Here is a 26,803-nt window from a genome sequence, read left to right as displayed (position 1 = left end):
GGGCTAGTGTTTGACTTGCCTTGTGCATGTTGGAACAATTGGTTGATAGATTCTGTCAGTGTAGTTTTAGCATTTACCAGGATTGTCAACTCTTCATGCTTAGGGGGTTGTTCTGTGTCTTCGGTATTTTGGTATTTTTACTGCAATTGGGGGTTGGAAATTGCCAACATGTTTTGGATATGAACTGCCACAATGTGGGGGAGTTGAATCTGCAATTTGTGGTGCATTTCAGATGTTATGTAGCTTGCGATTTGTAGGAGAGACTTTGCAGTAGATTTCATAGAGGGTTTCTAGCTTTTTGGCTGAATATAGCTTTCGTACTTGTATTTGAGCCGTAAAATTTGACTTATATCGAGGTTCTCTCCGTGATGTTTTGTGATTTCGTCCAATTTCAAAATGGTGAGCAAAATATAATGTAGTTTCCGACATGCTGGATATATTGAAAGTAAAAACATGAAGCTTTTGTTTAGCTAAATAGAAGAAGACATGGGTAGAGTAATACGGCAAATGGCTTCATTGCGTTTTGACTTTTATTTAAATCATAAAAACAGGGTAAAAATCACGATTCCATCTGTACTGTACCCGACATGAAAATATAATAATAATTAAGGCTTCAAGAATCAAGATGCTTTTGAAATACTGAAGAATTTAATTATTTATCCTGAAATAATTAACACTTTATATCAAATCAAAGCACTTAAAAATTGAATGTTTTAATCCGGATTTTTTTCCAGTGTTATAATGTTGTGTTTTCTTTTTCTTTAGTGCAAAGCAAGTTAATTATTTATAATTAACAATTATAATAATGGGCAACCAAATGACTTTCCAAGTCTCCTACTAACTTACTGGAGCCCAAGAGCCCAAGCAGTGAAGAAATCAACCGCGTAGTCTATCTTTCATTACGACCTGTCGTTCTCATAATGAATTTGCTTAGCTCTGTATATTTTCGACTAGGTGTGTCGTTTACAGTTTGTCGTGTTGGGTAAAAGCGAGAGAGAGAGAGAGAGATGGCAGTTCCCGGAAAATGCTTGCTGGTGACGGGACCTCCTGTAAGTTTCGAATTCTATCTCTCTACATTTTCAATATTAATTTCCAGCCATTCTTCATTTCAGAATTCGTATTGCCTTCTGTTCAATTTGTTCTCTCAATCTGCTTTCTTCTTTATGCTGATGCACAGGGTGTGGGAAAAAGCACTCTAATTATGAGAGTGTTTGAGACCCTAAGGGCCTCAAATCCCCAACTTAAAAATTCAGGGTTTCTACACAAGTAAGTTTTCAAATAAAATTTATTTGGTTGGGTTATGTTTTCTTATATAATAGATTGATGTAATTGTTTTCGAATTTGTACTTGTAAATTCTGTAGGTGAAGTTAGACGAGGAAGTGAGAGAGTTGGGTTCCAAGTGGTTACATTAGATGGCCGCACAGCTCCTCTGGCCTCCACCATTTCCAGGTCTTGTTGCCTCCTTTTCCTCTTTTCATCCAATCTCAATGACTCCTGTTCTTTGTTGCATTGCTTAGGCAGTTTCTCAAACTCCATAATCCATTGCTAAGAATGCTATGTCATATTAATCATTCATTTCACTTGCATCCTATTCCACCAGCTATATAACAAGTAAAGCCTAAAGTATGTGTTTTTTCTTTAATGTCAGCCCAGAGTCTTTCAGGTGGCCCAATGTGGGGAAGTACAAAGTAAATGTTGCTTCATTTGAGTCACTGGCACTGCCTGAACTACAGGTGAGGTGGTTTTTCCACTGCTTACTGTTCAACTCATACCACCCCTTTACACAATTTAATATAAGTTTTGGCCTTTTTGGTTGGGGATTTCGTTATTTTCTTTCAGGGTTAGACTATGGGATTTGAGTCATTTGCATCCTTTTCCCGATTGCTTATCAGGTGAAAGAAGATACTGATCTATTCATCATTGATGAAGTTGGAAAGATGGAGTTGTACAGTTCATCTTTCTTCCCTGCTGTTTTGAATGTTCTGGAATCCAATATCCCACTTTTGGCCTCAGTCCCAATTCCCAAATTTGGACGTGATATTCCAGGAGGTACATTTTCCTCATTCTTTCTCACTATGATGTTTTGATTACTTGCTTTGTCAGCTCTCACACATTTTCTCTAAGTTTGATTTCTTTATTCACAGATTTCTAATCATAATTCAAATATTTCTTAAAGTAAATTTTGGGTATAGAGTTTTTTGGTTGGTGTGTTTTTGTTATTTTGCTTGTTCTATGGAGTTGGAGTTGTGACTGAATTAATGTGGAGTTGGTGTTAGCATTCTGCCAACCTGCTTTTTGAGCTGAATCTGTATATGACTAGGTTATCTGATCTTCTGCAGTTGCACGGTTAAAGAATCATAGAGGTGCAACGATTTTCACACTGAGCCCGAGTAACCGGGATGCTGTTAAAGAAGAGATATACCTCCAACTGGTAGACTTATTGAGTAAACAATAGATGTTGGACAATCAATGTGGTCCTTGTTGTGAACAATATTTTATCAGCTGCTGCATACTCAAAAGTTAGGACTTGAAGGAGCTTTGATGTACTCAATAGGCTTTAACAAAATATAAACACTAAATAGTGTATTTCTTCTTTCTCAATTTCAGCATTATCTTATTTTGGTTTGCTTGTAACCTGGAGAGAGAGAGAGAGAGAGAGAGAGAGAGAGAGAGATGTTAGGTTAATCCTCAAGAGAACAAAGGAGAGGACAAACAATTCCAATCATGTAACTTTGCTTTCCAGATTACATATGCAAAAGTTTGTTCTTTTTATACATTCAATATATGCAAAAGAATTAAAGAAAACTCTGTCTCAAAAACACAACAAGATGGATGTTAAAGCCAAAAACAAATAAAATTAATACGAAGATATAATTTTAATTTGATTGCTGAAGACAATAAGCTCAATGAGGTCATGAGCCTCGCCTATCCTGTTCAGTTCGCAGCACTTCTTTTGCCAAGGATGAGAATGATTTTGCTGTGTCTTGCATCTCTGTAGTCCTCAGGTTGATTCCCTGCTCATTTCAACAAAAATATGATTTGATTAATTTAAGATCAAGCCATTTCATTCTGGCACTTGAAAAAAATAATCTATGAATAGAAGGGTACCATTTCATCACTGCTAAATTCCTACAACTTATTTATCTGGGATGCTAAAAAGGTATACCTGCAACTTTTTCATGTTCTCCTGCAGCTTGCTTTCTGCCATTTTAGCAATATTTGCTTCCTGCAGCCAGAGGCACATGAAATGATGTTGTTGACAGCATTTTAAAAAGGTTTAATATCTAAGTAAATAAGTTGCTCATCTTCTGAAAGTTAAAGAAGGATGTGTGCTTACACTTGACGAGAATCCATATCTCCTCTTAATTTGGTCAACTTGACCAACCTTCTCATCCTGTTGCTCTTCTTTGGTGGAGTTTTTCTCAGTCTTGGACTTCATTTGTTTCAGAACTTTACCTGTAGATTGGAAAGTTTTATCAGGTAAGACACTGCCCAGGCAGACCTGATTGATAAATTCATGCCATGTAAGTGTTGTACTGACCTTTAAAGGCCATAAATTTGCTTGCCAATTTTTCCTTGTTAAGAGCTGCCAACATATTCTGCTCTTTTGGTTTTTCTCCAGGAATGTCCATGTCCATGTCGATGTCAATGTCATCTTTAAGCAAAAAAATTCATACAAAATGGCCATCTCAAAACTCCATGCAGATTGAAATGATATATAAATAACTTTCTCGAAATTTTTAATGATCACTTAGGATTTTATACGATATCAGTAAATTTATATGCTTACCTAGGTCTAGCTCATCTTCATCCCTGGCCTGCTCATCTGTGTTTTCAGCATCAACTGTAAAGTTAGCAGTTGAAAAGATCGTCGAAAGTTCTTCGAAACTTTCTTTAGTATCTTCAGTTTCAATCTCAGGTACATTCTTCGCTTTGCTTCCCACAATATCTTTAATGACAGAGCTGAATATACCCTAGCAAGAAAATAACATTTTTGAAACCTTTCATTCCACAAGAAATAGGTAGTAGACAGAGTTGGTAATGTATCATTTTTCCCCATCTACCTTTTTCTTTTCCTTTTGTATGGTCCGTCCAGGAATGAGATCTTCTTGTGGAATTATCAAATCTTTCTGGTAAGTCGAGTTGAAAGAGTCTAAAAGCCTTGTATGAGGAAAGAAAAACACAAGAAATTATGACCTAGAAGAATTTTCATTATAATAGAAATTATGAAGAAACAAATGTACAAAGAAACCTTCAAGGATATGTATACCTGAAGCTTTTATTGTGGAGTGAAAGAGAGAAGAAAAATATTTCCTGATCACTGTTCACCTGTGCAAGGATGAAGTAGAGCAAATGATGAGAATTTTCTCAAGATCGTACCTTATGCGACTGATATGAAAAGCTTGAATTACACTTACCATAACAAGTTCTCCTTCACACGAAGAGCATATCGAACTGTCAGAAAATGAATTTGGTTTTGGAGTGGAGTATGTGAAGCCCCTTATTGACGTCTCCTTTATTAAGGATAACTCCGGCAAGGACCTAGCATTACATAATATCACTTAACACTCAGAAATTTGAATAACACACGTGAACAACTAGAACATCTCAAAATTCTGGTTTGAGATCACATTCGATGCATGCCTATTTTTTCCTGTTACCCCAAATGATGAAATTTGGAGCTACAAGATGATTGGAAAATAGATTATGAGAAGTCACTACCTTATCTCAACTTTTCCACTTGTGAAAAGGAGTATGAGGCCAACATCAGAGGAGGTGTAGAATGTTGAAGCCCAGCAACAAGATGCTTGAAATTTCTTCTTGTAGATTACTTTCTTAACTCCCTGACATAAAAGAAAGAACAACAAAACTATAGAATCAGATAAAAATTCTTTTGAATTCATAGTTCGTACACAAGATGAAACACTTTACCTGCATGACATGAGTGAAAGAATATACGTATGCAGCTTTTTCAGAACATAGAAGGAGTAAAGACTGCTTTGGCATGCCGTCCTCAACAGGGCTCCCTTTGCTCAAGTCAAGACCGTTTAATAAGTTTAATCTTTTAACATCCTGCCCATCTGTGTAACATTTTTAAAGAAAATAAACACACAGATCACATAATTTGATCCTTAAAATAGAGCAGTGTATGGGAACATTTCAACCAAAAACAAATGTGGGAACCTGAAGAGACCAGAACTTACCCAAGATCCGCATGAAAAGTGCTCGAGTGGGTTTTTTAGGATGAACCAAACTAGTGCTCAATGTGTTTCCATTATCACTATCAAGAGCCAAAACAGATGAATCCTCTGTTGCAACTGCTAAGACATTCTTGTCAAAACCATGAAAACTGCAGGTTTGGAAATGCAGAGAGATGATGCTGGTGGAGATTTCACTTGCAATATGTTTTTGGTATAATACAGTTGGCCCTTCTATATCAAGAACTGAAACCTGTGAGGAAAACAAGCTCAAGTGTAAGAATAGAATGGAAAGAGGACAAGAAATAGAGAATGGTTAAAGGCAAAGAGAGAAGATCAAAAAGTAGTTATACTTATTAGATAGTAAGTAAGCTTACATATCCTTGACTAGACCAACAGCAAGATGTCCTGTACTGTGGTTTATGTTCACAGAAAGTACAGAACCATTAACCTTCAAGAGTTTAACACTTTGAATGACGTGATCGTTTCCTTTTTTCGTACTTCCTGCCATAAGTATGTGAAACTCATAAGGCCCTTCGTAATGTACTTCATTGTGGTAAAAACGTAAAGCATAATGCTAGTTATACGGCAATGGCCTGATAGTTGAATCATGTGCTATCATACCTTGAAGAGACAAGAAACTGCTCACATTGGCATATGGTTCAGGTTTCAATCTAAAGATTCGAACCTGTAAATCACATATACATTAAATACACCACATATTTTCCTGAAAGAAATTAAATTGAGCATAATTCACCCAATCCGTTCAACATGGTACTTACCATTCCACTCTGATCTCCAGAAACAAGAAGATGAGAGTTCGCATTGAAAAACAAGGCTGTGACTGGTATACCACTTAAAGAAAGATCATCCTCACTCTGCATTTTGTTTTGGGGTGTGTGGAGGAGAATAAATAAGCACAATAGTAAAGAATTATCTAATGTTCTCCACTAATCTGCAAATAAGCTCAAAATGCTTTAGTGATATCAAATGAAATGTTTACCTGTTGCTTTAATGATAGTATTGGTACTAAAAGTGGACATGACAAATCCCAAAAGTTCAGGGCTCCATCATTGTGTCCAGTTATGTACAGATTTTTTACTTTCAAAAATCCAGTGAAGCGGGCTGCATTTAAGTGAGTTCCATCTTTTGGTTTTGTCTCAAAAGAAAAGAGAGATGGAATGCTTTTCGCCAGGAGAAGGCAGTCCTATGTAATCAAGAATACCACATCACATACTGTAAAAACTCTAAAATCTTAAATGAAAAGATGTAGTTTTGGTATGAAATATTCAACGGTCACATTACCTCATCTGCAAAACTTAACATTTGGGTATTATCTGTGATAAATTTTGCCACTGTAATGTTTGAATCAACAAACGGTATCTTCACCATGACCTCCTTTGGCAATGATGGTGAAGACTTCGATTGGCTTTGTAGAAGATACTTTTCGATTGAACAATCATCATAGGCATAAAGATTTCCTGAATTACCAAGCAAAAGAAAGCAATCTTGTTTATGTTTGCTTTGCTCACTTAAGCTTGAAACGATCTCCATGTCGATACAAGGTTCAGGCAACTGAAGCCCTAATTTAATAGTGCGACCTTCTGTATGTTCATTCAACAAGATTACCTGCCTCATCAAAACCAAATTTTCTCACTTGCACTAGGTTGGGATTGTGATTAAGAACCAAAAAACAAAATGAGAAATGCTTCAATAGCACATGTTAATAATGATATGTACCTGCAAAAAGTTTGAAGAGATGGTGTCAGACCCCCCCATAACATATAGTCTACTTGCCTTCCCATCTGCATAAACCCATCTCAATGATGCTATAGGAATTTTGTCCAACTTATAACCAACATTCAGTTTAAAGACTGGAGTACTTTGCGTACTAGGCTCTGATGGTAATTCAGTTCTTGTTGAAACACTCCAGATTAAAATATCTCCATTGCTGTACCCAACAGCAACTTTACTCCCAAAGGGGCATGCCCAGCATGCAGAAGTCACTTTTTTCCCTTCATGATGAAGTGATTGCAATGCATTTCCACCTGCTGTGAATACGGTTTTGCTTTCTCGAATATCCCATAAGGATATGATACCATCTCTAAAAATTATAAGAACTCTGCATTGAAACATATGACTTATGAATTGGTAAAACTGAGAGGTTGCATTGAGGAAGGCAGAGAGAGAGAGAGAGAGACAGTAAATTTGGTGAGACTACCTCTTACTTTCAGCTGCTGGTTGAGGCAGTACATGTACCACAGAAGTATCACCAGTTTCTTCAGTTGGATTCCCTGATCAGATGATAAAATCAACTTGGAAAGTAAAGAAAATGCTTATAAACCCCCAACATTTCAAAGGAAATGGTGAGGGCATAATCTATCCTCTGAGTATAAAAGGTGAAGAGGAATGCATCTAACCATGAGAAGCTGAATAAGGTATAGTGTACTTCATTTGTACTATATGTTCTTGCTCGAGCTTCAAAACTCTAACATTACCAGCAGAATCTCCAACATACCTGCCATCATACATTTGTCCAATACATAAACTTACTTGAAACGAACGAACCACATTTCGATTCATCTACTTAATCCCCAACATTGGAAGCTGAAACAAACTTACATGTAGAGACTATGTTGCATGACAGTGAAAGAAGTAATATCTTCTTCAAAAGCATGCACATCAGCCAACAGATTCTTTTCTATATCCCAAATCTAAGGACGACAACATTCCTTTTGTTAAAAACAAATCCATGCACTCATCAAACATTAGGAAAATCTCTGAGATTATAAGCATAGTGGATCAAACTTGCCTCAATATGGTTCTTGGAATTCACATTTACAAGTATGCCTTGGTTCTCCACAAACTGAACACAAATAATATTACATGAAAATTACCACACACAAACAAAAAACAGCTGGAAATTGAAGAAAGTATACATGATATTTAATACAGAACCTGTAAAAACTTGCTTGGTACTGCATTGACAGACTCAAGCAGAGCTTGAGTGTTATCTTTGCCAAATAATTTAATTCTGCCATCCCTGAGAGTGACAAAGATAAAAATGAACACTAAAAATTGGACATAACATGAAAACCAATGATGCTATTTTGGTGCAAGAAATGAATTATGAGAACTCACTTGGACGAAACTGCAAGTATTTTTTGAATGGGATCATAAGCCAACATGTTACACCCCGATGGGATCCCATAATGAAATAATAGACGTGGGTCTATATCGCTGCCTTTGAGACCATCAGAATTTCCACCAGGCTACAAATTAAATTGAAAAATTTATAAATTGCCTTTAAAAATTAAAACCCAATAATAATTATTTAAAATAAAAAAGAGTTTACAACCACATTAATAAAGTGCAGTTTGACCAGAGATTTAGGCCATTGACTCTTTGACCATGGGTAATTGACCTGCTTGCTCGTGGGCTTGTAAGGGAGCCTATCACATGACAAGTACGAGCCCATCACATGACACGTAGTTCATGTTGAGATTTTAAAATGGGCCCACAAAATCTGATTGTAGATAAACAAACATTTGATCCACCGCCCATCACATGGATAGCTTTCTCTCTTCATTGTCTTTACAAATATTAACTTTTCTTTTGTTTGCCATGAGTTGACCATAAATCCATTATAATTCCTTCATTCGTTTTCTGGAAAATGGATCCAATATCAAATTCAATAAGTTTTTTATGCTTTTGTTTATTAATAGCATTCATTCATGGAAGGTGGGCGTGCGTCAGCGATCTTTCACATTTTCAATGGCATGCACCAAATACACTAGAACACAAATTTAGGGCATGTCCGGCATCGAATTAAAAACTCGTTATAGAAATGTTTTCTAGAAAAGCACCTAATAAATGTTTTTTCAGAACTATTATACAGAGAATATGTTAACGGGTCTTATAAGGTTAAGATGGGTTTTTTCCTTTCTTCGATGGTGATACGTGGCAGCTATTTATATGGAGGTGGGGGTGTTAATCCCTTTAATAAAGTTTAAAAGGAGGTCTAATAAAACTTGAGACATACCAATTTAAAGCTAAGCTTTGTGAGGTCACATCCCCTTGCAAGATGGAGAATGAGTCAAAAGAAAGGAGGAAGGATAGCAAGACAAGTAAACCCAATTAGATAAATTAATACCAAATTAAAAGAGACAAGACAAGACCCAAGAGACGATACTAAAGTTCAAAGCCATAACACTAATCAAAATTTTCTTATAAATTCTTTTATGAAAACATTGGCTTGTTTCTTATCCAACCGCCCACCTCAAGGCCCCATCCATCCGTTAAACGCGTTTCTTTCTTAATATTGACTCGTGTTAAAGAAAAATATTGCTATATTTCGGTGTCATTGTCCCTTTCTTCTTTTCTTTCTTTTACGATAGTCTAAGTTATAAGAGGAAGATAGTTTCTCACACACACATATTACTAAAGTGTTATGAGACTCGAACCTAATACCTATGTCTACAAATCAATGCATACCGCATTGGCATTGTCCCTCTCTTCTTGCCTCTCTCGAAATAAAAAGAGTAATCCAATAACACTGAGATATGGAAGTTTTTCTCATATTAAATGAATGAAGTAACGCATCACTATATTAAACAAATACAACTTAAAATTTAGTAACATTCTCAACTACCAAACAGACACCTATACCATCATGTCACGTTCCTGATGTGATTAAGCATTGTCCATATCAAGCAAATGCAAACAAAAACCCAATCCCCTAATTTCATGTTCGTAACGCAACCAAATAATATTTTATTTATTTTTCATCCCATTTTTATTACTGTTGTCATCAAAATAATCTACAAAATATGTATATTATTTATGTATGACAGGTTAATAATTTATGAACGTGCTCAAACGGATACAACGTATATGATATCAAGTACAACTTTATTTGCAGATCCCCTGACAATTATTATTTTAATGACAGATTTAATTCGTTATTAATTCTAGCTTTTGAGTACCCTTCTCTGTTTTTTTTCACAAGAACAAGAAGAACAAGGGGGAGGAGGAGAATAACAGTGGATCAAATTCAAAAGCATGGACTGATCTCATTGAATTGATATTGAACCATGTTCTTAAAGAAACAGAGAGATTGATTGCTGGGTTGAAAATTCATTGAAGGTTAAGAGGAAAAGAACATCACTTGCCTTTTTGGAAGCCTTCTCCACAAGCTTTCTGACAAACATTGATGATGGTGATGAAGAAGAAGATCTGGCCTATGCTCTGCGGTTTTCAGAATCTGAGAGACCACCAAAAAAAACCCAACTCCTGAGATGGAGACAAAGACGACCTGAGAAAGCCAAAGTTCTCTGCTTTGAAACAACCGACGACAGAGACCAGAGAGAGAAGAAGAGAGGAGGAGAAGAGAGTGAAGTGAAAACTTTGAAATGAGCCGTTGATCGCAGTTTTTCAATTTTTATGTTGGAAGAGGAGTGGGACAAGATTAGCGGTTTCTCAAGGACAAAATAAAATGTTGGTTCGGATCAAAGGACGGTGACACGTGGAGGCTGATTAGGTGACCCGAACCATTAAGAAGGAAAATATGTTTGACGTCCTTGACCCTTGACTTCGCTTTCACTTACTCACTCACTCACCTCACCCTCTTTGCAAGGGCAAAGGCCAAAACTACAGATTGTTTCACAAAATGACAGAATTGACCTTCCTCCTGAGACAGAGCTAATCCGAGAGCACACGTGGACATGTGGCAGGATATAATGTCAAACTGGGACCCACATACCTGGTCCTGCCAATCGATGTTACCGAGCTACGTGGCCAATCAAAAGAAGCTTACTAAATAAAATAAAATAATTTCAAATATATATATATATATATATATATGTATCAACTCTTGTGACACTTGTCTCCTGAAGAAAAATGCTTCTGTGTATTAAATTGAAGTTCCTCAATCAAGACAAGTTTACAAACACAATACAAGAAGAAAATCAAAGACAACAAACTGAGCTGTGTTTTTGCCTTAGAAGGCAACCAAATGGAACTATCAGTATTACATAGAAACAAACAACAACTACTACTCTTACTCTTGTGAAGACAATCTCTTGCTGTCAATTGCTTCCTTGAGTTTAGTCCCCAATGCATAGGCCAAAGTAGGAGGAACAGCATTTCCAATCTGCCTATGCTTGTGAAGAATTGTGCCCGAAAACTGGTAGCTATCTGCAAAACCTTGAGATCGGGCGCATTCCCGAACAGTTAGAATCCTGTCCTGGTCAGGGTGAAAGCACATTCCCACCTTCCCCATTGGCTGAGGATCTGTAATGGAAGTTGGGAAGTTGCCTTCCCAATCCAACCTTCCAAACAGGCCCTTCCACTGATTGTGGCGCTTGGCTGTGTTGGGCAGGCACCATGGTATCAAGTCAACTATCTGTCCAGTAGAGAGCTTCACCTTTTCATCTGGAAGGCATTGCCAATCAGCACCTGGCCGCTTTGGAATTCTCTGGCATCGAATCAGATTCAGCTCATTCATTTCTTTCGAAATGTGATCAGTCAAAACAGCCATCTCCCCTCGGATTTTCTTCTGGAACCATGAGATGGGATCGCTTTCATACTCTAAGTTCACCTTGGATGCTCCATTCCCTACGGCCGGGAGATCACCGATTGTATCTCTTACAGTTATTGAACGGAAAGGGGCTCCACTTGCAGTACTACGAACAGCAGCATATTGTGAATTGCCTGATAATGTGATCTTCAACTCTGGTACGCCAAAGACATGCATTGGCTCTGGCCATTCAGGGAGAATCTCTCCTGGGGCAGCTGCCCATATAAATGCTCGCTTACGTGACTGGGAAACTCCATAAGCTCCAGCTTCCAGAATACCAAACCTCACCTGATAACCCATCTCAAGAAGTGAAGCCAGAGTCAGACGGAATGTCTGTCCTTTATTGAAAGACACAAAGTTCCTCACATTCTCTAAGAGGAAATACTTTGGCCGGAAGTAGTCGGCAAAGGATAAGAATGCCAAAATCATTTCACACTGAACTTTACTCCAAGTGCTTTGGTTGAACCTATTCATTCCAGAGAAACCCTGGCATGGAGGTCCTCCATTGATGAAATCTACCTGCCCCGGCAACGGCAAATCATTTTTAACCTTCTCATCAAGTGATGCAGCCAATTCAGCAGCCTCAGAAGTTGCAATACAATCATCTGTGTCCCCACATTTTTCCATTACGGCCCTTAAGATCACATTGCAGTTATTGATAAAAACCAATGACTCAGGATGGTTGAGTTTGAAAGCATCCCCAGCAGGCTCTTCATACTCAATTGCCCACTTGGTTATTGAAGCACCAGACAGACGCAACCCATCAGACAAGCCACCGCAACCAGCAAATATATCCAATGTGGCTAGGCGTTTCTGCTCAGAATCAGCTCTCTGGTTCTCAACTTCTGAAACATTTTCTCCTTCTTTGCACTTGCCCTTTCTCTTTCTAGAATCAGCATCACCACCTCCTGTTGAGTACCTCAGTTTGATGTGGGCTGGCAACTGCTTAATAGACCCTTTAGAAGGATCATATAGATGTTCACAGAAGAAAATATGCTGGAAAATGACAGGAGCATTACATACTGGAAGATCACTCTTCTTTCTGACTTCACATTTTCTTTCTATATTATCAACAGACACGATGTGTGTTTCTTCACTGTAGTAGACCTCTCTAATATCCGAACTGTATGCCTTCTCAACAGATATGTCCTCTGGTCTGAAAAATCTTCTTACTTTAACCTGGGTAGATTCTATTTCAGGTCGTTTAGATTCCTTCATAACAACTATCTCCAGCACTTGGCACACGACATAAGCTTTCAGCCCCAAATTCCTTCCAGCCTTGAAAATTTCAGTTTCCATCCTTTCCACACCAAAATAATGGGGACTTACATAGACATAATCATGAACTGAGTACTCAACTCCCCTGTATACAAAACCAGTTTTTGATGAATTTACTTTAAATACTTCCTTGGCCTCCTCGGCTTCATTCATTTTGCAAGAGTGGCAGGCACCAGAACCCAGACCCATAGTATCACGTGAAAGAGTAAGGAAAGCACCTCTCTCTGGGCAATACAAGCTTTTACAGTAATATTCAGTCGGCAAACCCTTCCTCTTCCTCTCTTCTGCCCTTGTTCTATCAGTTCTGTTAGCATCAGCATTATCCTTCCTATACTGATGCCCCCACGGCATTAGTTTAATGTCCACAACAGCTGCCTGTTTAACTTCCTTTAATGCCAAATTTGTGCACTCATTTGTCAAAAATACCTCCCTCTCATTGGCAGCGTTGCCAAGAACAGTCTGAGATCCTCGCTCCATCACTCTTCCATGAAACATTTTGCTTCCATTCAATGTTTCATACATATACTCCACAAAATAAATGGCAGGAAGTTCATTGGATTCATCAAGTTCCACCAAAACAGCACCGCCAACAGAAATTTCTTCTCCCCAAAGAATGGCACGCTTATAAAGAGCTTCACCAGAACATGTTTGGCCCACTGGCTCCCCTTCCCACAAAATCTCCCTGTTGTTGAGGCATGATTTGGTTTGTCTTGAAATTGAAGAAGGCTTCTGGGCTTGCTCCATTACAGTTGGATTTTCTTCTACATCATCCTCTTCTACATCCTCTTCTTCAACTTCCTCCTCCTCTTTCTTTTCGCCAATATCTCCCTCCTTTGAATCTTCTGGAGAGTAGTTTGAATAGTACTCCCCCCAGATTCTGTTGATCAGCCTTGTTGTTGTAGCCTGCATTGTCTTCCTCTTGGAAACCACAGGTGCCATTGATGCCCTTGGGTTCAAATTTGATTCACTCTTTTCCACAAGCTTCTTCTTCTTTACTAACCATTTAGTATGGTGCCTCTCCTCCATTTTCTTTGTAAGACCAATCACAAATGGACATTTTTTAATCTGCGCATCTGGAAATTCTGAAAACAGTTGCAATATTATCTGTCCATGGACAACAACATACCTCTCAACAAATGCTGGATCAGAAGAAATGTAAGCACAATGGTCCTTTTGGAACCCTGACAGTCTCTTAATGACATCTGCAAAGAAAGCCGTGCTACTCGACTTTGATCTTTAAGCATAGTGATTATACTTCTCCCAATCTTTGCTGTTCTCAGAATTGGTTCATACCACAGAGCATACTGCTTAGATGGCTTGCCAAGTCTGTACCAGGCCATATCTGTTCGGATTGATATTGAAACCATTGATGCTCCCAATTCAATCATCCATTCCTTTATCGCACTCAAGTAAATTGGCATTCCATCAGCATCCTGGGCTCCTGGACCACTTGAAGTACCATCAGAATCAAGACAAAAGCCACTTCCATCATCTTCACTCATAACCCCTGACCCGAAAATGGTAACATCAATGTCTGCGCAGGGTTTCATTGGAAGAAGCTCGAGCGAAATCAATCTTGAGTCTGAGTTGTATAGACACCAATTATGAAGCATGCTTCGAGGAAGGTCATCAGCATTACAGATATCAAACTCATTGTCAAAAACTATGAACTCATCAGTTTCTTCAATGGAATTCTTGTAATAAGCAGGTAGAGGATAATCATTGGCAATTTCATCTTCATTAATTTTGATGTAGTATTTGCTTGACACAGAGGCAGGACCCTGGCGCTTTCTTTGTTTCATTGACTTCCAGTATTCTTCCTCTTGCAAGAGTTTTGCCAACTTTGCATCCTCATTTTCCTCAGCTTCAACTACGGATGAACCAGCTGAATCCACTCCGTTCTCTCCACCAATCTTTAAAGTACCACTTGAAATTCCCGGTTTTGATTGCACAAAATTTCCACGCTTTATACTCTCATCTCTGAGGGCAGCAAGGACAGGCAACTCTGCAAATGGCCGATCATTCTTCTTTGATGTTTCCTCCAGACCTATTAGTTGAGCATAAATAAACTCACCTTGAGATAGAACAAAGTCTTTGACAGATGCACTTCCAGAAAAGAATTTGCTTCCGCTCATTGATCGTGCAATACCAGCAAGTAATTCATCAAGAGTGGGGTCGGAGTTGGATTTAGACAGCTTCTTGTAAACCTCTATGCAAGCACGCGCTTTCTCAAAGAATTGATCAAAGTATTTCTTGTAGCTACTGGCCGGTTTACGGCAATCATAATCAGCAACTTCAGTTGAAAGCCATATTACGGGGGAGCCGTCTTCATAACCAGAGATGTCCCAAGATTCTATCCGCCCGAAACCTTCACATCTAACACCTCTTTCCTTGTCCTTGTCAGAACTTTCATTGAGAGGCAATATAGCACCAGATATAAACATGTCAGAAACTTCCAACATCTCAAGGGGTTGTGCGGAACCAGTTGCATCATGCAAAACAAAATCAGTCAGTCTTCTGTTTGGGCGCACAGCATCTTGTTCCGGGCCACAAGTCAGGCGTACAGCAAGAATTTCTTCCTCCACTATCTGGTCCTCCTTGCTTTCAATTAGGCTAGACTTCTCAGAAATATGAACAGACCTATCCTTAAAGTCTTTGCAAGCAGCAGCCCGCTTCGGCATTTTCCGAGATCGGGAAGGCTCTTCTTCACTGCTCTGAGGCAAATTTCGCTTCTTAGCTTTAGGTGCTGCCTTTTGGGAATCTTGTTTGCCCTTCTTCTTCTTCGTCATTCCTATTACAAAAGAATCAGGGAAATTAGGCAAAAGATTGACAAGGTAAAGCTAACTGAAAAATAAAGCCAAGACCCAGGCCAAGAAAGGCCTATGCATGCATATCATGTTTTTGTACAAAACAACGGGGGAAGAGGAGTTATTATGCGAAAAAAATCATGAGAAATCAAGTAGTTAATCAAGGCTTTTTAAGGGTCCTGATAAAGAAAACTAATTCATTTCTCTGTCTTTGGCTGAGACCATAATAATGAATCTTGATGTAATAAAAGTTGAAACTCATCCTAATTACAAATTCATGATTGAATGAAATGACAATCAAAACTTAAAAACCCATAAATATATTCCATATTCATAATTTCATAATACAATAAAATGACAGTCAAAACTTGAAAAACTATAAGCATAAATCCATAATCCCAAATTCATAATACAGTAAAATGGAAGTCAAAGCCTAAGAACCCATAATCACAAATTCACAATACAATCCAAGGGCAGTCTAAATCTAAAACAACCTATAATTATAAACTATAATCATATAAATTCACACTAAAGCAAAGGAGCAGTCAAGACATAAAAGACCAAGTCAGCCAAAAGAAACCATTTGGGGGAATTAAAGTACCTGAAGATGACGAAGATGGTGGTTTAGTCCCATTGGCACCTTTGGCCTCCAAGAGCGCTGCTGCTTCTGCCGCTTCTGCTGCCGCTGCGGAACCCATTTCTCCCCTAATCGCCAGTGAAACCCTAGAATGCGCAATGTGGGGTGTAATGAGAGGGCTGACGCTCTCCGTCTGTCTCTATTTGGTGGTATTTATTGTGAGAATTTGAACCGAGTAGCGATGAACACGTATAGGCGGGAAGGTGGAACTTTTGGCCCCAAGTGTCGCGCCTTTCTGAAATGCAAGGAGGGAAAAGCCCTTCATTTTCACTTACTTTTCATTCAAATTGAGGAGCTTCCTTCTCTCACCACATTGTCCTAAGTTCTACATGATTTCAGTAATACAATTCTGTTTTGTAAAAAGTTAAAACGAAAATGCTTTGATTTGTTACAGTTGATTCTCGCCCTTTCTACTATTTTTAAATAATAATAAAATTTATTTTCAAGGTTATAGATACGGTGGACTGGATTTTAATATAATCACCGTAAAAGTTTAATGATTGCCGTAAAGTTGAACCTCTGCAACTAACCGGAAAAAATGAACTTTAACTAATATGGAAAGTAGGGAAAATGACCTTCAACTGTTGGATAGTGTACGAGAATCCATGTTGAAATTTTCAAATGTTCAAATTTGATATTCAAGTTTTCAAGCATCTTCGACTGATTTGAGAAACGGGAAATTGAGCTCCGACTGATCTTCAATGCACGAGAATCCATGCAAAGAAGTTTTGGAGACCTAATTTTGAATTTCTGAATTTACAAAGATACACACTTCTTTTTCTAAAATGCCAATATTATCCATTTCCCTTTTTTCGTTTTTTTAAATTTAAAATTTACTATATATGTACTAGCGTCATCCAATACTCTACTAATATGAGTTACTTTGTCTAATCGTTAATGGTGTTCCAAGTACAGAAATAAGTTTAAAGTGAGGCAAATGAAGATTAATATCAAGTTTTGTCTTTGAAAGAAGAATGTCTACTACCTTCAACCGTTGGAAGTACAAGAATCCATGTTGAAAATTTCAAATGTTCAAATTTGATATTCAAGTTTCAAAGCATCTTCGACTGATTTGAGAAACGGAAAATTGAGCTCCGATTGATCTTCAATGCACGAGAATCCATGCAAAGAAGTTTTGGAGACCTAATTTTGAATTTCCAAATTTACAAAGATACACAATTCTTTTTCTAAAATGCCAATATTATCCATTTCCTTTTTTCCATTATTTTTTAATTTAAAATTTACCATAATGTACTAGCATCATCCAATACTCTACTAATTTGAGTTATTTTGTCTAATCGCTAATGGTGTTTCAAGTACATAAATAAGTTTAAAGTGAGGTGAGTGAAGATTAATATCGAGTTTTATCTTAAAAAGAACAATGTCTACTCAATTTAATGTTTATGGGTTTTAATTAGTAGTTAAAATTTGTATTATGATGTAACAGACTTGTAGCTCAAGTGGTTAAGAGCAATTACTCATGTACTCAAGGTCATCTGGTTAATAAAAATTACCTAATGATGATTAAATTGTGATTACCATGTAGGAAAACGATGAAATTTCAAGTGTTACGTTATAATGAGGTAATGAATGTGAATGAATCTATAATGACTAAAAAAAACGGCATACAAATTGTTTTCTATAAAATCGAAATTTTGCGTTTTAAGAGGAATAGAGTTGTCAAGAACAACTCTCCAAAAATCACAACGCTTTATGAGTGACATCAGTTCATCATGAGTTAATCATCATTCAGCTCACGGCCCTGAAACCGGTTACCAACTTAGTCCATGTAGGCATGATATTTTGAACCGAGGTTAACCCAAACATGACATGGGCTAAACCATAAGCCCAATTACCATCACAACACCACACCAAGATCCAAGCCCTATTGTCCTCCACCGCCCCTAACTGAGAGTCTGAGACCTAAGAGACAAAAAAACCTACATGTAATGGGGATAACACTTTTTTATTATCTCAAACAATAACCCAATGACACGTAAAAAAATTATTATATGAGTCATTTTATTATTGACCCGAATTGCATGAGAGTTTATCTCTAAGACAGCCGCCCCAAATGAAGGTGCAGCTTTAATACCAAACTAGGTGTCGAACTCTTAAAAAGCCCGGCTTGTGTTGAAAAGTTGCTGAAAACCTTTGGTCCCCCATTTGTTATCTGTATGGATCTCTCTCTTGGGTGCTAAAAGCATAATATATACATATTCATCTTATTATTTTGGTCTCTCACTCATCTCTTGAATGATCATGTGGCTGGCTTAGCTTTTGAAGCACATGAACAAGCGCTCTCCACATCATTGCATGAAAAGGAAAGGGTGGCTTTGGAGACCCAACGACCCTACCTAAGCGGCTAAACCCATCATCTCATGGTGGTGAGTTGTAAGTTAATTGCAACAGATGGACCTTATTTTTTATAGCTTTCTTACCTTTTGCCTTTTTATGGTTGATAAAGAATATGTTATCTCTTTGTATACAATAATTTGGGTCATGTGGATCGAGATGGAAAGAAAGCACCGGTCCAAAGCCTTGCATCTGTTGAAAGTGTCTTCGCTCCACACACATACGTATACAACAAACTGTCCTCTGAGAGTATAGGACATATCATATAAGTTAGTGTATGAAGAAATAAATTGAAAGTACGATACAAAATGTGCGTACGTAAATGTGAAAATTAAAAATGAAATGGTTATGAAATGACTTTTAATTTTGTAATCAATTGCTAAAATGGTTTGGTACTAGACATGCATAATTGATTTGTTCTTTTTTTATTTTGTACTTTGATATTTACCAAAGAGAGCTTTCATAAAGTTACTCTTGAATTTAAGAACGTGTTTCAAGTGCTTTTAGAGTACATGACATTTGAATACTTGAAGAGACACTAATATAAGATTGATTACTAAAAATGAAATCAAATTAACATATTTGATTTGAAGTTATGAATAGTCGTTTACGCGCTCGTGAGTGATTGTCAGCTGTTGATGTAAGTGTATCTCACAATAAATCTATGAGATTAACGACCCATTGCACTTGCAAAACAACTCTCATTAGCACAAACTCTCCGTTGTATCAAGCAAATTCAAAGTGCTTAGTGAAATTCATTAACATTGAAATTGACCTGGATCAATATTTGGTGCCTTCACATGGTAAAGCTAGAGCTATCATAGATTCGTAGTCGACCGGGACTAGCCTACGCTAGTTGCCAAACACCAGCACCACGCGGAAAAATCCAACAACAATCTCTCTCTCTCTCTTCCGTGAATCTACAGGCGCGAACTCAGAGGCGCACATTGGCGCGTAACGCTTGGGAAGCGCCACGTCGGCACAGCGCGTGCAATGCGCACCGTGTGCGCATTAGAAGGAAACACATAAATGCGCATTAGAAGGAAACACATAAAAAAATGTGGAAACACATTTCTCATGCGATCATATTGACGACACCAAAACCCGTTTAGTGTGGCGCCAAATGGACGTGTCGTGCGCATCAAAAGCAACTGTCTGTGAGCTGTTCGTTACGTGCTGCAATCCCACATCCGATCACATCAAATTGCTATTTTATTTTATTTTATTTTTATAATTTCTATAATTTCTATAATTTCTTTTTGTTTTGGGCTTAATTTGGGCTTATTTGATGCGGCCGAAGACAAGGTAATAAATTACAAAGAAGTTGGAAAATGACTGTCACGTAAAATGACAGAAATTGTATTTTCTATTTATTTTGTATAAATTTTTATCAGAGGAGATTTTGGTAAATATTGATAAGTTGAGGTGGTACCACTTAATAATTGCCACATTCAATTTGTGGACCGAGCATGTTTATAAAGTCAAGCTATGGATTAGACAGTACCAAAGTGGATACATGCACATGGTTAAGGTTTAATTGGGTAAGCTATTTATCTTCTTCTTTATTTTTTCCCTATGATTTTCGGATACCGAAATTTCTAAACTTGACTAATTCTCAAAGTACATACAATTGGTGTAACGAGATTATTAGATTGAATGGCATTGTCATATGTCATGCAAGATGAATGTTAGTTAACATTGTGCATGTAGTAACAGAGTGTGAGAAACAGTTAGATAATAAATCGTTAGTTGCATCCGACAGGAATAAAGTCATCTTTAGTCACATGGCTATGCTGTAAGGCTCGGTTAAATTGGGGAATACAAATTCATATTACTTTTTAGCATAGGTGTAAATTTCAATCAAATTCATACCAATTCACCTATGTCGGAAACTACTTTAAAAGTTACTTAAAAAGAAATTTAACAAAAGAAGATATTGTGTAGCAAATGGAAGCTTCGGTTTCTGGTCGTTTTATTCCATTCCAGCCAATGACAAAAGCAATAGCTTTCTCTGTTCCGCATTATTATAATTATTGAAGATATTTTTATCATTATTATATTAAAAAGATCCAACCGTACTCAAAACTCCCCGTAGCTTTGAATTTCCGTTTATTTTCTCATTGATATCTCTCTCACACTTTTGTGTTACAGGAAAAAGACTTTTTCTCCATCCTTAGTTTCCCACACTCATCTCCATATAATTCAAATTCCCTCATAAATCATCATTGTTTTTTTTGAAACTGACATTTCTGTTGGTCTCTCTCAACGTGAGAAGCCCACTGGCATGTTTGGTTGCCGAGAAACAAGTGCAGAAAACGGTGAGATAGAGCTTTGAATTATCTGGGTTCCTTCACACACCCAACAGAAATCATATAGATTCAGGAAGTTTGGTTTCTTTAGCTCCCTGCATTTTTCAGAGCTAAACAGTTACTGGGTTTCTTGTGTCTAATGGGTTTGAATTGATAGATGAATTCTGTTTATGTTCTTCATGCGTTTCACAAAATGTGCATAATTTTTTTTTTCTGATTAACTTTGTTTGGAATTAGAATTGATATTTCTCTTTTTGTTTGCATGAAATGCAATTGATGAATTGAAGCCATTTTTAATTATTGCTCTCTTATTTCAATAACTTTGTGTGCTGGGCTGGCCCTTCATTTCGTTTCGCTGTAAAGTCTGCTTTTTGTACTGTAAAAGAAAAACCCATAAGGGGAGGTTACTCATCAAGTGAAATCTGGGCTTATCTTGGTTTTTCAGGCTATAAACAGACTGCTTAAAGTGACAGCTTATTCTTTTGATGGATAAAAGGCATTTAATTCCGGTACGAATGGGGTAAGACACAGAGCACTGCAAAGGGAATGATATTCTTCTGGTAGATCTTGTGGCTGCATGGGAGGAGGCTTATTGCACCTTTTTGATTTCAATCAAGGCAGCATGGCCAGAAAACTTTTTACTCACAAGAAGCATGATGGCGGTGAGTTTTACTGTTCTCTCTATGCAACAAGAAAAAGTCTAAAGTGTGTATGCGAAGGAAGGTCCCACTTGTGAATGACACAAATGGTTCTCTCTCAGACAATCATTGAGACAAAAGAATCATGATAATAACTTGAATAGTTGAACTGTTTCTGTCTATTTACTTACTCAGCTGATACAGTAGGCTGTTTGAACACATTGCAGGCCTGGAAGCTCCACGAAATAGCCTGGAGCTGCAAATAGAACCTCAGAGCTATTGTGATGTGGGAGATTTACCGGTAATTTTTCATCACATGCCTTCTTGTTGCATGTCCTGTGGCTTAGGTGGTTTGATTCTGTGGATGCTGATCTCTCAGAGTCATGAGAATGTGGTATTTCCGGTTGTTTGTAATATGATTCTTGTGATACATGGTACATTTCTTGGGTATGAATTTTTCTGAGTTTCACAATTGGACTATTTTGGGTTTTCTCTATGCATCTTGTCTCAAATTTGTAAAACTCATTTGCTACTTGATTTAGTAAAAAAAAGTTTGGTCGTTACAGGAAGGATCTGCTTCTTATTAGGTGGGACTAAACTTTTGTTGTAATCATACATTTTCGGGTTGTATAACAAAATCTGATTTCGTGTATGCATCAGTGATCTTTCTTTAGAAATATTTTCTTCTTTCATACTGTGTTTCTTCTACCAAATTGCATCATGTCAGACTTTTTGAGTAAATTTCCAAATCCAGCTACTTAGTTCAATGAGTGATCAGAATATCCTTTATAAAAAAATTTGTGTAGTGCTCTCTCTCTGTCTCCAATCACATTTAATTGTATTTTTGTGATGAATTTTCAATACTTGTATTGTATCAGATTGAAGAAAATTGGTCCAAAAAGAATTATCCTCTTGAAAGTTCAATGAAGAAATTGATCAATGAGGAAATATCAAAACATTCAAGTACCAGACAAAATGCACCAAACATTGTGGCCCGACTCATGGGGATGGATATGTTTCCATTGGATACAAAATCTGCAGTTCAGTCTATTGAGGAAAAGAGTGAAAATAGGAGAATGAAATCTTCAAAGAAGGAAACGAATGGAAGGAGCTCAGCTGCCCATGTCCCTTCTAACTTAAATTCCTCCAGGCAGATCGATCTTGATTCTTATTATCATAATAACGATAGATATGCCACTAGGTGGGGTGATGACCAGAAAATTGAAAATCCAAGGCGTAAAGAACATCCTCAAGAGGAGGAACTAAAAAAGTTCAAGAAAGAATTTGAAGCATGGCAAGCTGCCAGGTTTAGGGAATGTTCAAGGATTGTCGAAGTTGACAGCACTGCAGGACGTTTGCTTGGTCAAGAGGACCTCAACAAGGAAAAGGTGGCACTTTCAGGGCGTACAGCAATTGAGAAGACTGTAGAACCTAAGGATTATGCAGTAAAAACAATCTCACATGAAGGAGGTGTTTTGCAATGTCGTGGAGATAAGACAGAATTTTTCCCAGCTGAGCATGAGGGACCTTTTTCTTCAAGAAGCAGAAGAACCATGAGCTTAGACTTTGAGCAATCTTCCATGAGTTCTAAAAAGAGATTGGACGCATCTTCTGTTCCTACAAGGATAGTTATCTTAAAACCTGGTCCTGATAGACTTTGTAACCAGGAAGACACTTGGATAGGTTCTTCAAACACTTTAGAGCAGAGGGGTGGCATAGAAGATTTTCTTGAGGAGGTGAAGGAACGGCTAAAATGTGAACTGCAAGGGAAAATGCATAAAAGGGGTTCTGTTGTCCGAGGAAGTGGAGTCGAGACTCCATATAGTGAACAGCCATCAGCTCCTAAGAAAATTGCTCGACACATAGCAAACCAGGTTAGAGAAAGTGTAACTAGGGACCTTGGAATGAATTTGCTCAGGTCAGAATCAACAAAATCATACAGAAGCGAAATTCAGTTCAATGGACCAGATTCCCCAGAATTCATACATAGAGATACTAGAAGGATCTTCTTAGAGAGACTAAGAAGTGCTTCGAAAAGAGAAACAGATCTTGGTGTTCCTGTATTAGTTTCTGGAAGCTCTAGTTTATCTGCATTTGACAATGATAGGGTCAGACTAAAACAAGTGGGAGATACTCTGGAAGCTCAAAAAGACATGAGTTGCTGGGAAAGGGGAATAGTGAAATATGAACATGAAAAAACAAGATCATTCAGACATGGACCACATGATAATGAGGTGCTTGATAGAGAGTTGTCCCCTAGAAACCTCATTAGGTCTTTATCAGCCCCAGTACCCGGAACATCTTTTGGGAAACTTCTTCTGGAGGACCGTCATGTTTTAACTGGTGCTCACATCCAGCGGAAGCATGAAGGCATTGACCACATGTCCATGGAGATGAAACATCAGAAGAAAGAAAGGTTTAATTTTAAAGAAAAAGTTTCCAATTTCAGATACAGTTTTACTCTTAGGGGGAGACTGTTTGGCAAAAAAATTCAATCAATTGCAGAATCACATCGTAACCATTATCCTATGAAGGATATCATGAGTGGGCCAACAGTGGTTATGAACTCCGGAGAGAGACATGTAAGAGGATACTTTATCTTATCTATGCATATTACTAATTCATCAATGAATCAATGGATTCAATTGCTTTCTATCTCTTGTAGTTCTTTGATCTAAATATATTTTCTCACATGGTCTTAGGAGAATTTCACTGAGGTCCCTCCTAGTCCTGCATCTGTTTGCAGCAGTGCTAGGGAAGATTTTTGGAGGCCAACTGATTATCTTAGTCCAATATCAACTCCTGCAACTCCAAGAGAGGATAATATTGTTCCTCGGGCTTTCAGAGACATCAGCGATAATCTGAATGGTACGGATGTTTCTTTCTATGCATTCTGTTCTGAAGTGATAAATGGGTGATAAGTATGAATGTGGTGCATTGTTTACTGGACATTACTTCTAAATTTACTTTTTGTGATTGTATATGTTTCTGTGTTTATGAGGCATGAATGACTACTATGAAATTAGACAGAAGTGTAAACTGACAAGTGACATAATCATCTAATTGTCTGATGCTGATTTTACAGAGCTGCGAAGGCAACTGAATCAACTTGAGTCTGATGAGCCTGAGGACATAAAAGATGAACAGAAAGTGGTCGAGACTGAAATGGTTGGGTTAGAGGACCCAGCAGAGGCTTACATACGAGATTTGCTTGTTGCTTGTGGTTTGTATGATGGGTCATTTGAGAAATCATTAGCGAGATGGGACACATTTTCAAAGCCCATCAGCAACTCAGTGTTCGAAGAAGTGGAAGAATCTCTCAAAAAATTGGCCAAGAAAGATGATAGCTCAGCAAATGATCACAATGAAAAGGTAGACCACAAGGTGTTACGTGATTTGTTGAACGAAGCTCTTTCAACTGTTCTTGGACCACCTATAAGCATGTCTAAGTTTAGGAGAAAAATTATAGGTTCCTCTGTGCTGCCACCTTTACGTGGTAAGAAGTTGTTAAATTGTGTGTGGCAAATTATCCGTGAGCGCCTACACCCTCCAACTGATGGACCCTATTACTCACTTGATGACATGGTCTCCCGGGATCTTGGATCGAGTCCTTGGTCGGGACTGATGGATGATGACGTTAATGCTCTGGGAGGAGAGATGGAAAGCCTGATCACGGAAGATCTTGTTCAGGAAATTTTGGATGATATGCAGTTATGATGGAGTGCAAGTTTGAAGCTTTTTTAAGTAGAGTCAGTGGCTTATATATACGGAAGCAAGTAAATACATGATTACATGGACTGCCATGTTTGTTTAGTATAGTTTGAGTGTTCATGGGAGATTGCATATGCTTGTATAGATCTTCTTCTTTGTGTTTGTTTGTGAGATAGGAAATAGGTTGAGTGGTTGGAGTTATACATATATGTAGTGTGTACATTGGGTACATGTATTTTAGTTTTCTCTTTTTCTTTCGGAGAAAATCTTCATATCCAATTTGTTGGAGCAACTTGTTTGCTTTTGTGTTATCTAACAATAGTGTTTTATAATATTAACAAGAAGCATGGGATCTAGTTCCTGCATATTGTTGTTTGGTCATCTGTGTTCATTTTGAATTGGACTAATAGTAATAGGGCTTTGAGGGATTGTTAGGTGCACCCAATTGTTATGTCCCAGTTATAACTTAGAACCCAAGTAAGTACAGGCCCATGAGAACTTGGATTCCAGTTTTTATCTGACCAAAAGGTTGAGCCAATAAAAACCTAAACAAATATATCAGTTGGTCAAGACAATGTACCTACACCTTTGTACTGAATCTCTTTCCGATACATTATAGTAGTTTAGAATATTGAAACTGTCCCAAAAAAAAAAAAATAGTGGTGGATGATCATTATGAATTTTCAACTAGCAGCTAAGATTGGTCCCACTCTTGTTAGAATCCTTCACTTTTAACTTGACCCTTAGCAGCCCATGGTTGAAAAATGAGTGTGTTTTGAATTCAGCAAAGAAAATTGCACCAATTCCTCCCCTTCATTGTGCCCAAAACACTTACTTGGTCAAATTGGGATCTTGGAGATCGATACAGGCAACAAGCACCACACCAAACCAAATACACCCTCTTCTTGGGCTTAAATGCCAAATCCAATTAAGGGACAAAAACTGGTTATTCATAGCCAACCAACCCCTCAACTAAGACCAACTGTGGAAGAATCACATGGTAAATGAATGGTTTCTAAGCCTCAGCAGCAGGATCAAATTTACATAGTTTTCTGTTGTGGGTCGGGTCGCCCTCAATTTTTGACCCGGTGGTGACGGTGCACATGCATTGTCTCCTCAATTCTAATGAAACAATGTCATTTGCTTGTACTAAACTCAAATCCTAGTAAAAACAAAATTTTTTTTCCTGGAGAAATAAAACAATGGGCATGATTAGGCCAAAGACCAATTGAATGCATTAGTCACAATTTAATTAATTTATTTTTTAAGGCAGCATCAAAGCACGGATTCTG

General features: G+C 37.7%; 4 protein-coding genes across 5 annotated transcripts; 2 read left to right on the top strand and 2 right to left on the bottom strand.

Annotated features, from left to right (window-relative positions):
- The first annotated feature begins 977 nt into the window (after positions 1–977).
- On the top strand, positions 978–2,602 carry LOC103340320 (uncharacterized). The gene is given in 7 exon segments (XM_008243715.3): positions 978–1,049; positions 1,178–1,231; positions 1,233–1,266; positions 1,363–1,450; positions 1,650–1,734; positions 1,894–2,050; positions 2,341–2,602. Coding segments are annotated over 7 exon segments (576 nt in total). The 5' UTR covers positions 978–1,007; the 3' UTR covers positions 2,457–2,602.
- Positions 2,603–2,677: 75 nt separating this feature from the next.
- Positions 2,678–10,654, bottom strand: DAW1 (Transducin/WD40 repeat-like superfamily protein). 2 transcript variants are annotated; one of them, XM_089043532.1, is made up of 24 exons: positions 10,371–10,654; positions 8,341–8,471; positions 8,158–8,242; positions 8,012–8,065; positions 7,822–7,913; positions 7,620–7,717; positions 7,421–7,493; positions 6,940–7,321; positions 6,505–6,828; positions 6,203–6,406; positions 5,982–6,077; positions 5,824–5,887; positions 5,577–5,703; positions 5,206–5,468; positions 4,934–5,082; positions 4,724–4,845; positions 4,420–4,543; positions 4,272–4,330; positions 4,066–4,162; positions 3,792–3,975; positions 3,543–3,656; positions 3,339–3,457; positions 3,168–3,227; positions 2,751–3,015 (listed from the first exon to the last, which is right to left on the bottom strand). In XM_089043532.1, the coding sequence occupies exons 1-24, from the start codon at positions 10,407–10,409 to the stop codon at positions 2,914–2,916; spliced, it is 3,162 nt and encodes a 1,053-aa protein (XP_088899658.1). In that variant the 5' UTR covers positions 10,410–10,654; the 3' UTR covers positions 2,751–2,913. The 2 variants fall into 2 exon arrangements, with proteins under 2 accessions (XP_008241938.2, XP_088899658.1); XM_008243716.2 differs by lacking the exon at positions 10,371–10,654 and having other exon boundaries at positions 2,678–3,015; positions 5,206–5,452.
- Positions 10,655–11,088: 434 nt separating this feature from the next.
- Positions 11,089–16,671, bottom strand: LOC103340319 (DNA (cytosine-5)-methyltransferase 1-like). Its single transcript, XM_089043531.1, is given in 3 exon segments — positions 11,089–14,265; positions 14,268–15,845; positions 16,463–16,671. Coding segments are annotated over 3 exon segments (4,683 nt in total). The 5' UTR covers positions 16,560–16,671; the 3' UTR covers positions 11,089–11,257.
- Positions 16,672–20,940: 4,269 nt separating this feature from the next.
- TRM26 (RB1-inducible coiled-coil protein) lies at positions 20,941–25,876 on the top strand. The gene is made up of 6 exons (XM_008243712.2): positions 20,941–21,171; positions 21,608–21,824; positions 22,028–22,101; positions 22,679–24,382; positions 24,503–24,668; positions 24,886–25,876. The coding sequence occupies exons 2-6, from the start codon at positions 21,740–21,742 to the stop codon at positions 25,515–25,517; spliced, it is 2,661 nt and encodes an 886-aa protein (XP_008241934.2). The 5' UTR covers positions 20,941–21,171; positions 21,608–21,739; the 3' UTR covers positions 25,518–25,876.
- Positions 25,877–26,803: the final 927 nt, after the last annotated feature.

Source organism: Prunus mume, linkage group LG8, assembly GCF_029339155.1.
Source record: "Prunus mume cultivar Tortuosa linkage group LG8, ASM2933915v1, whole genome shotgun sequence".
NCBI classification, from domain to species: domain Eukaryota; kingdom Viridiplantae; phylum Streptophyta; class Magnoliopsida; order Rosales; family Rosaceae; genus Prunus; species Prunus mume.
Note: the sequence above shows the minus strand (reverse complement) of the source record. Positions and strands in the feature narration are given on the sequence as shown.

Bases quoted from the DNA above. Each gene is read 5' to 3' on its own strand.
- DAW1 (XM_089043532.1), bottom strand. From the start codon at position 10,409: ATGTTTGTCAGAAAGCTTGTGGAGAAGGCTTCCAAAAAG. The intron at 7,718-7,821 runs GTAAGTTTGTTT...GTATGATGGCAG, and splicing joins ATGCAACATAGTCTCTACAT to GTATGTTGGAGATTCTGCTG. The intron at 6,078-6,202 runs GTAAACATTTCA...AACAAAATGCAG, and splicing joins TACTATCATTAAAGCAACAG to AGTGAGGATGATCTTTCTTT.
- TRM26 (XM_008243712.2), top strand. From the start codon at position 21,740: ATGGGAGGAGGCTTATTGCACCTTTTTGATTTCAATCAAGGCAGCATG. The intron at 21,825-22,027 runs GTGAGTTTTACT...AACACATTGCAG, and splicing joins TCACAAGAAGCATGATGGCG to GCCTGGAAGCTCCACGAAAT. The intron at 24,383-24,502 runs GTAAGAGGATAC...ACATGGTCTTAG, and splicing joins TGAACTCCGGAGAGAGACAT to GAGAATTTCACTGAGGTCCC.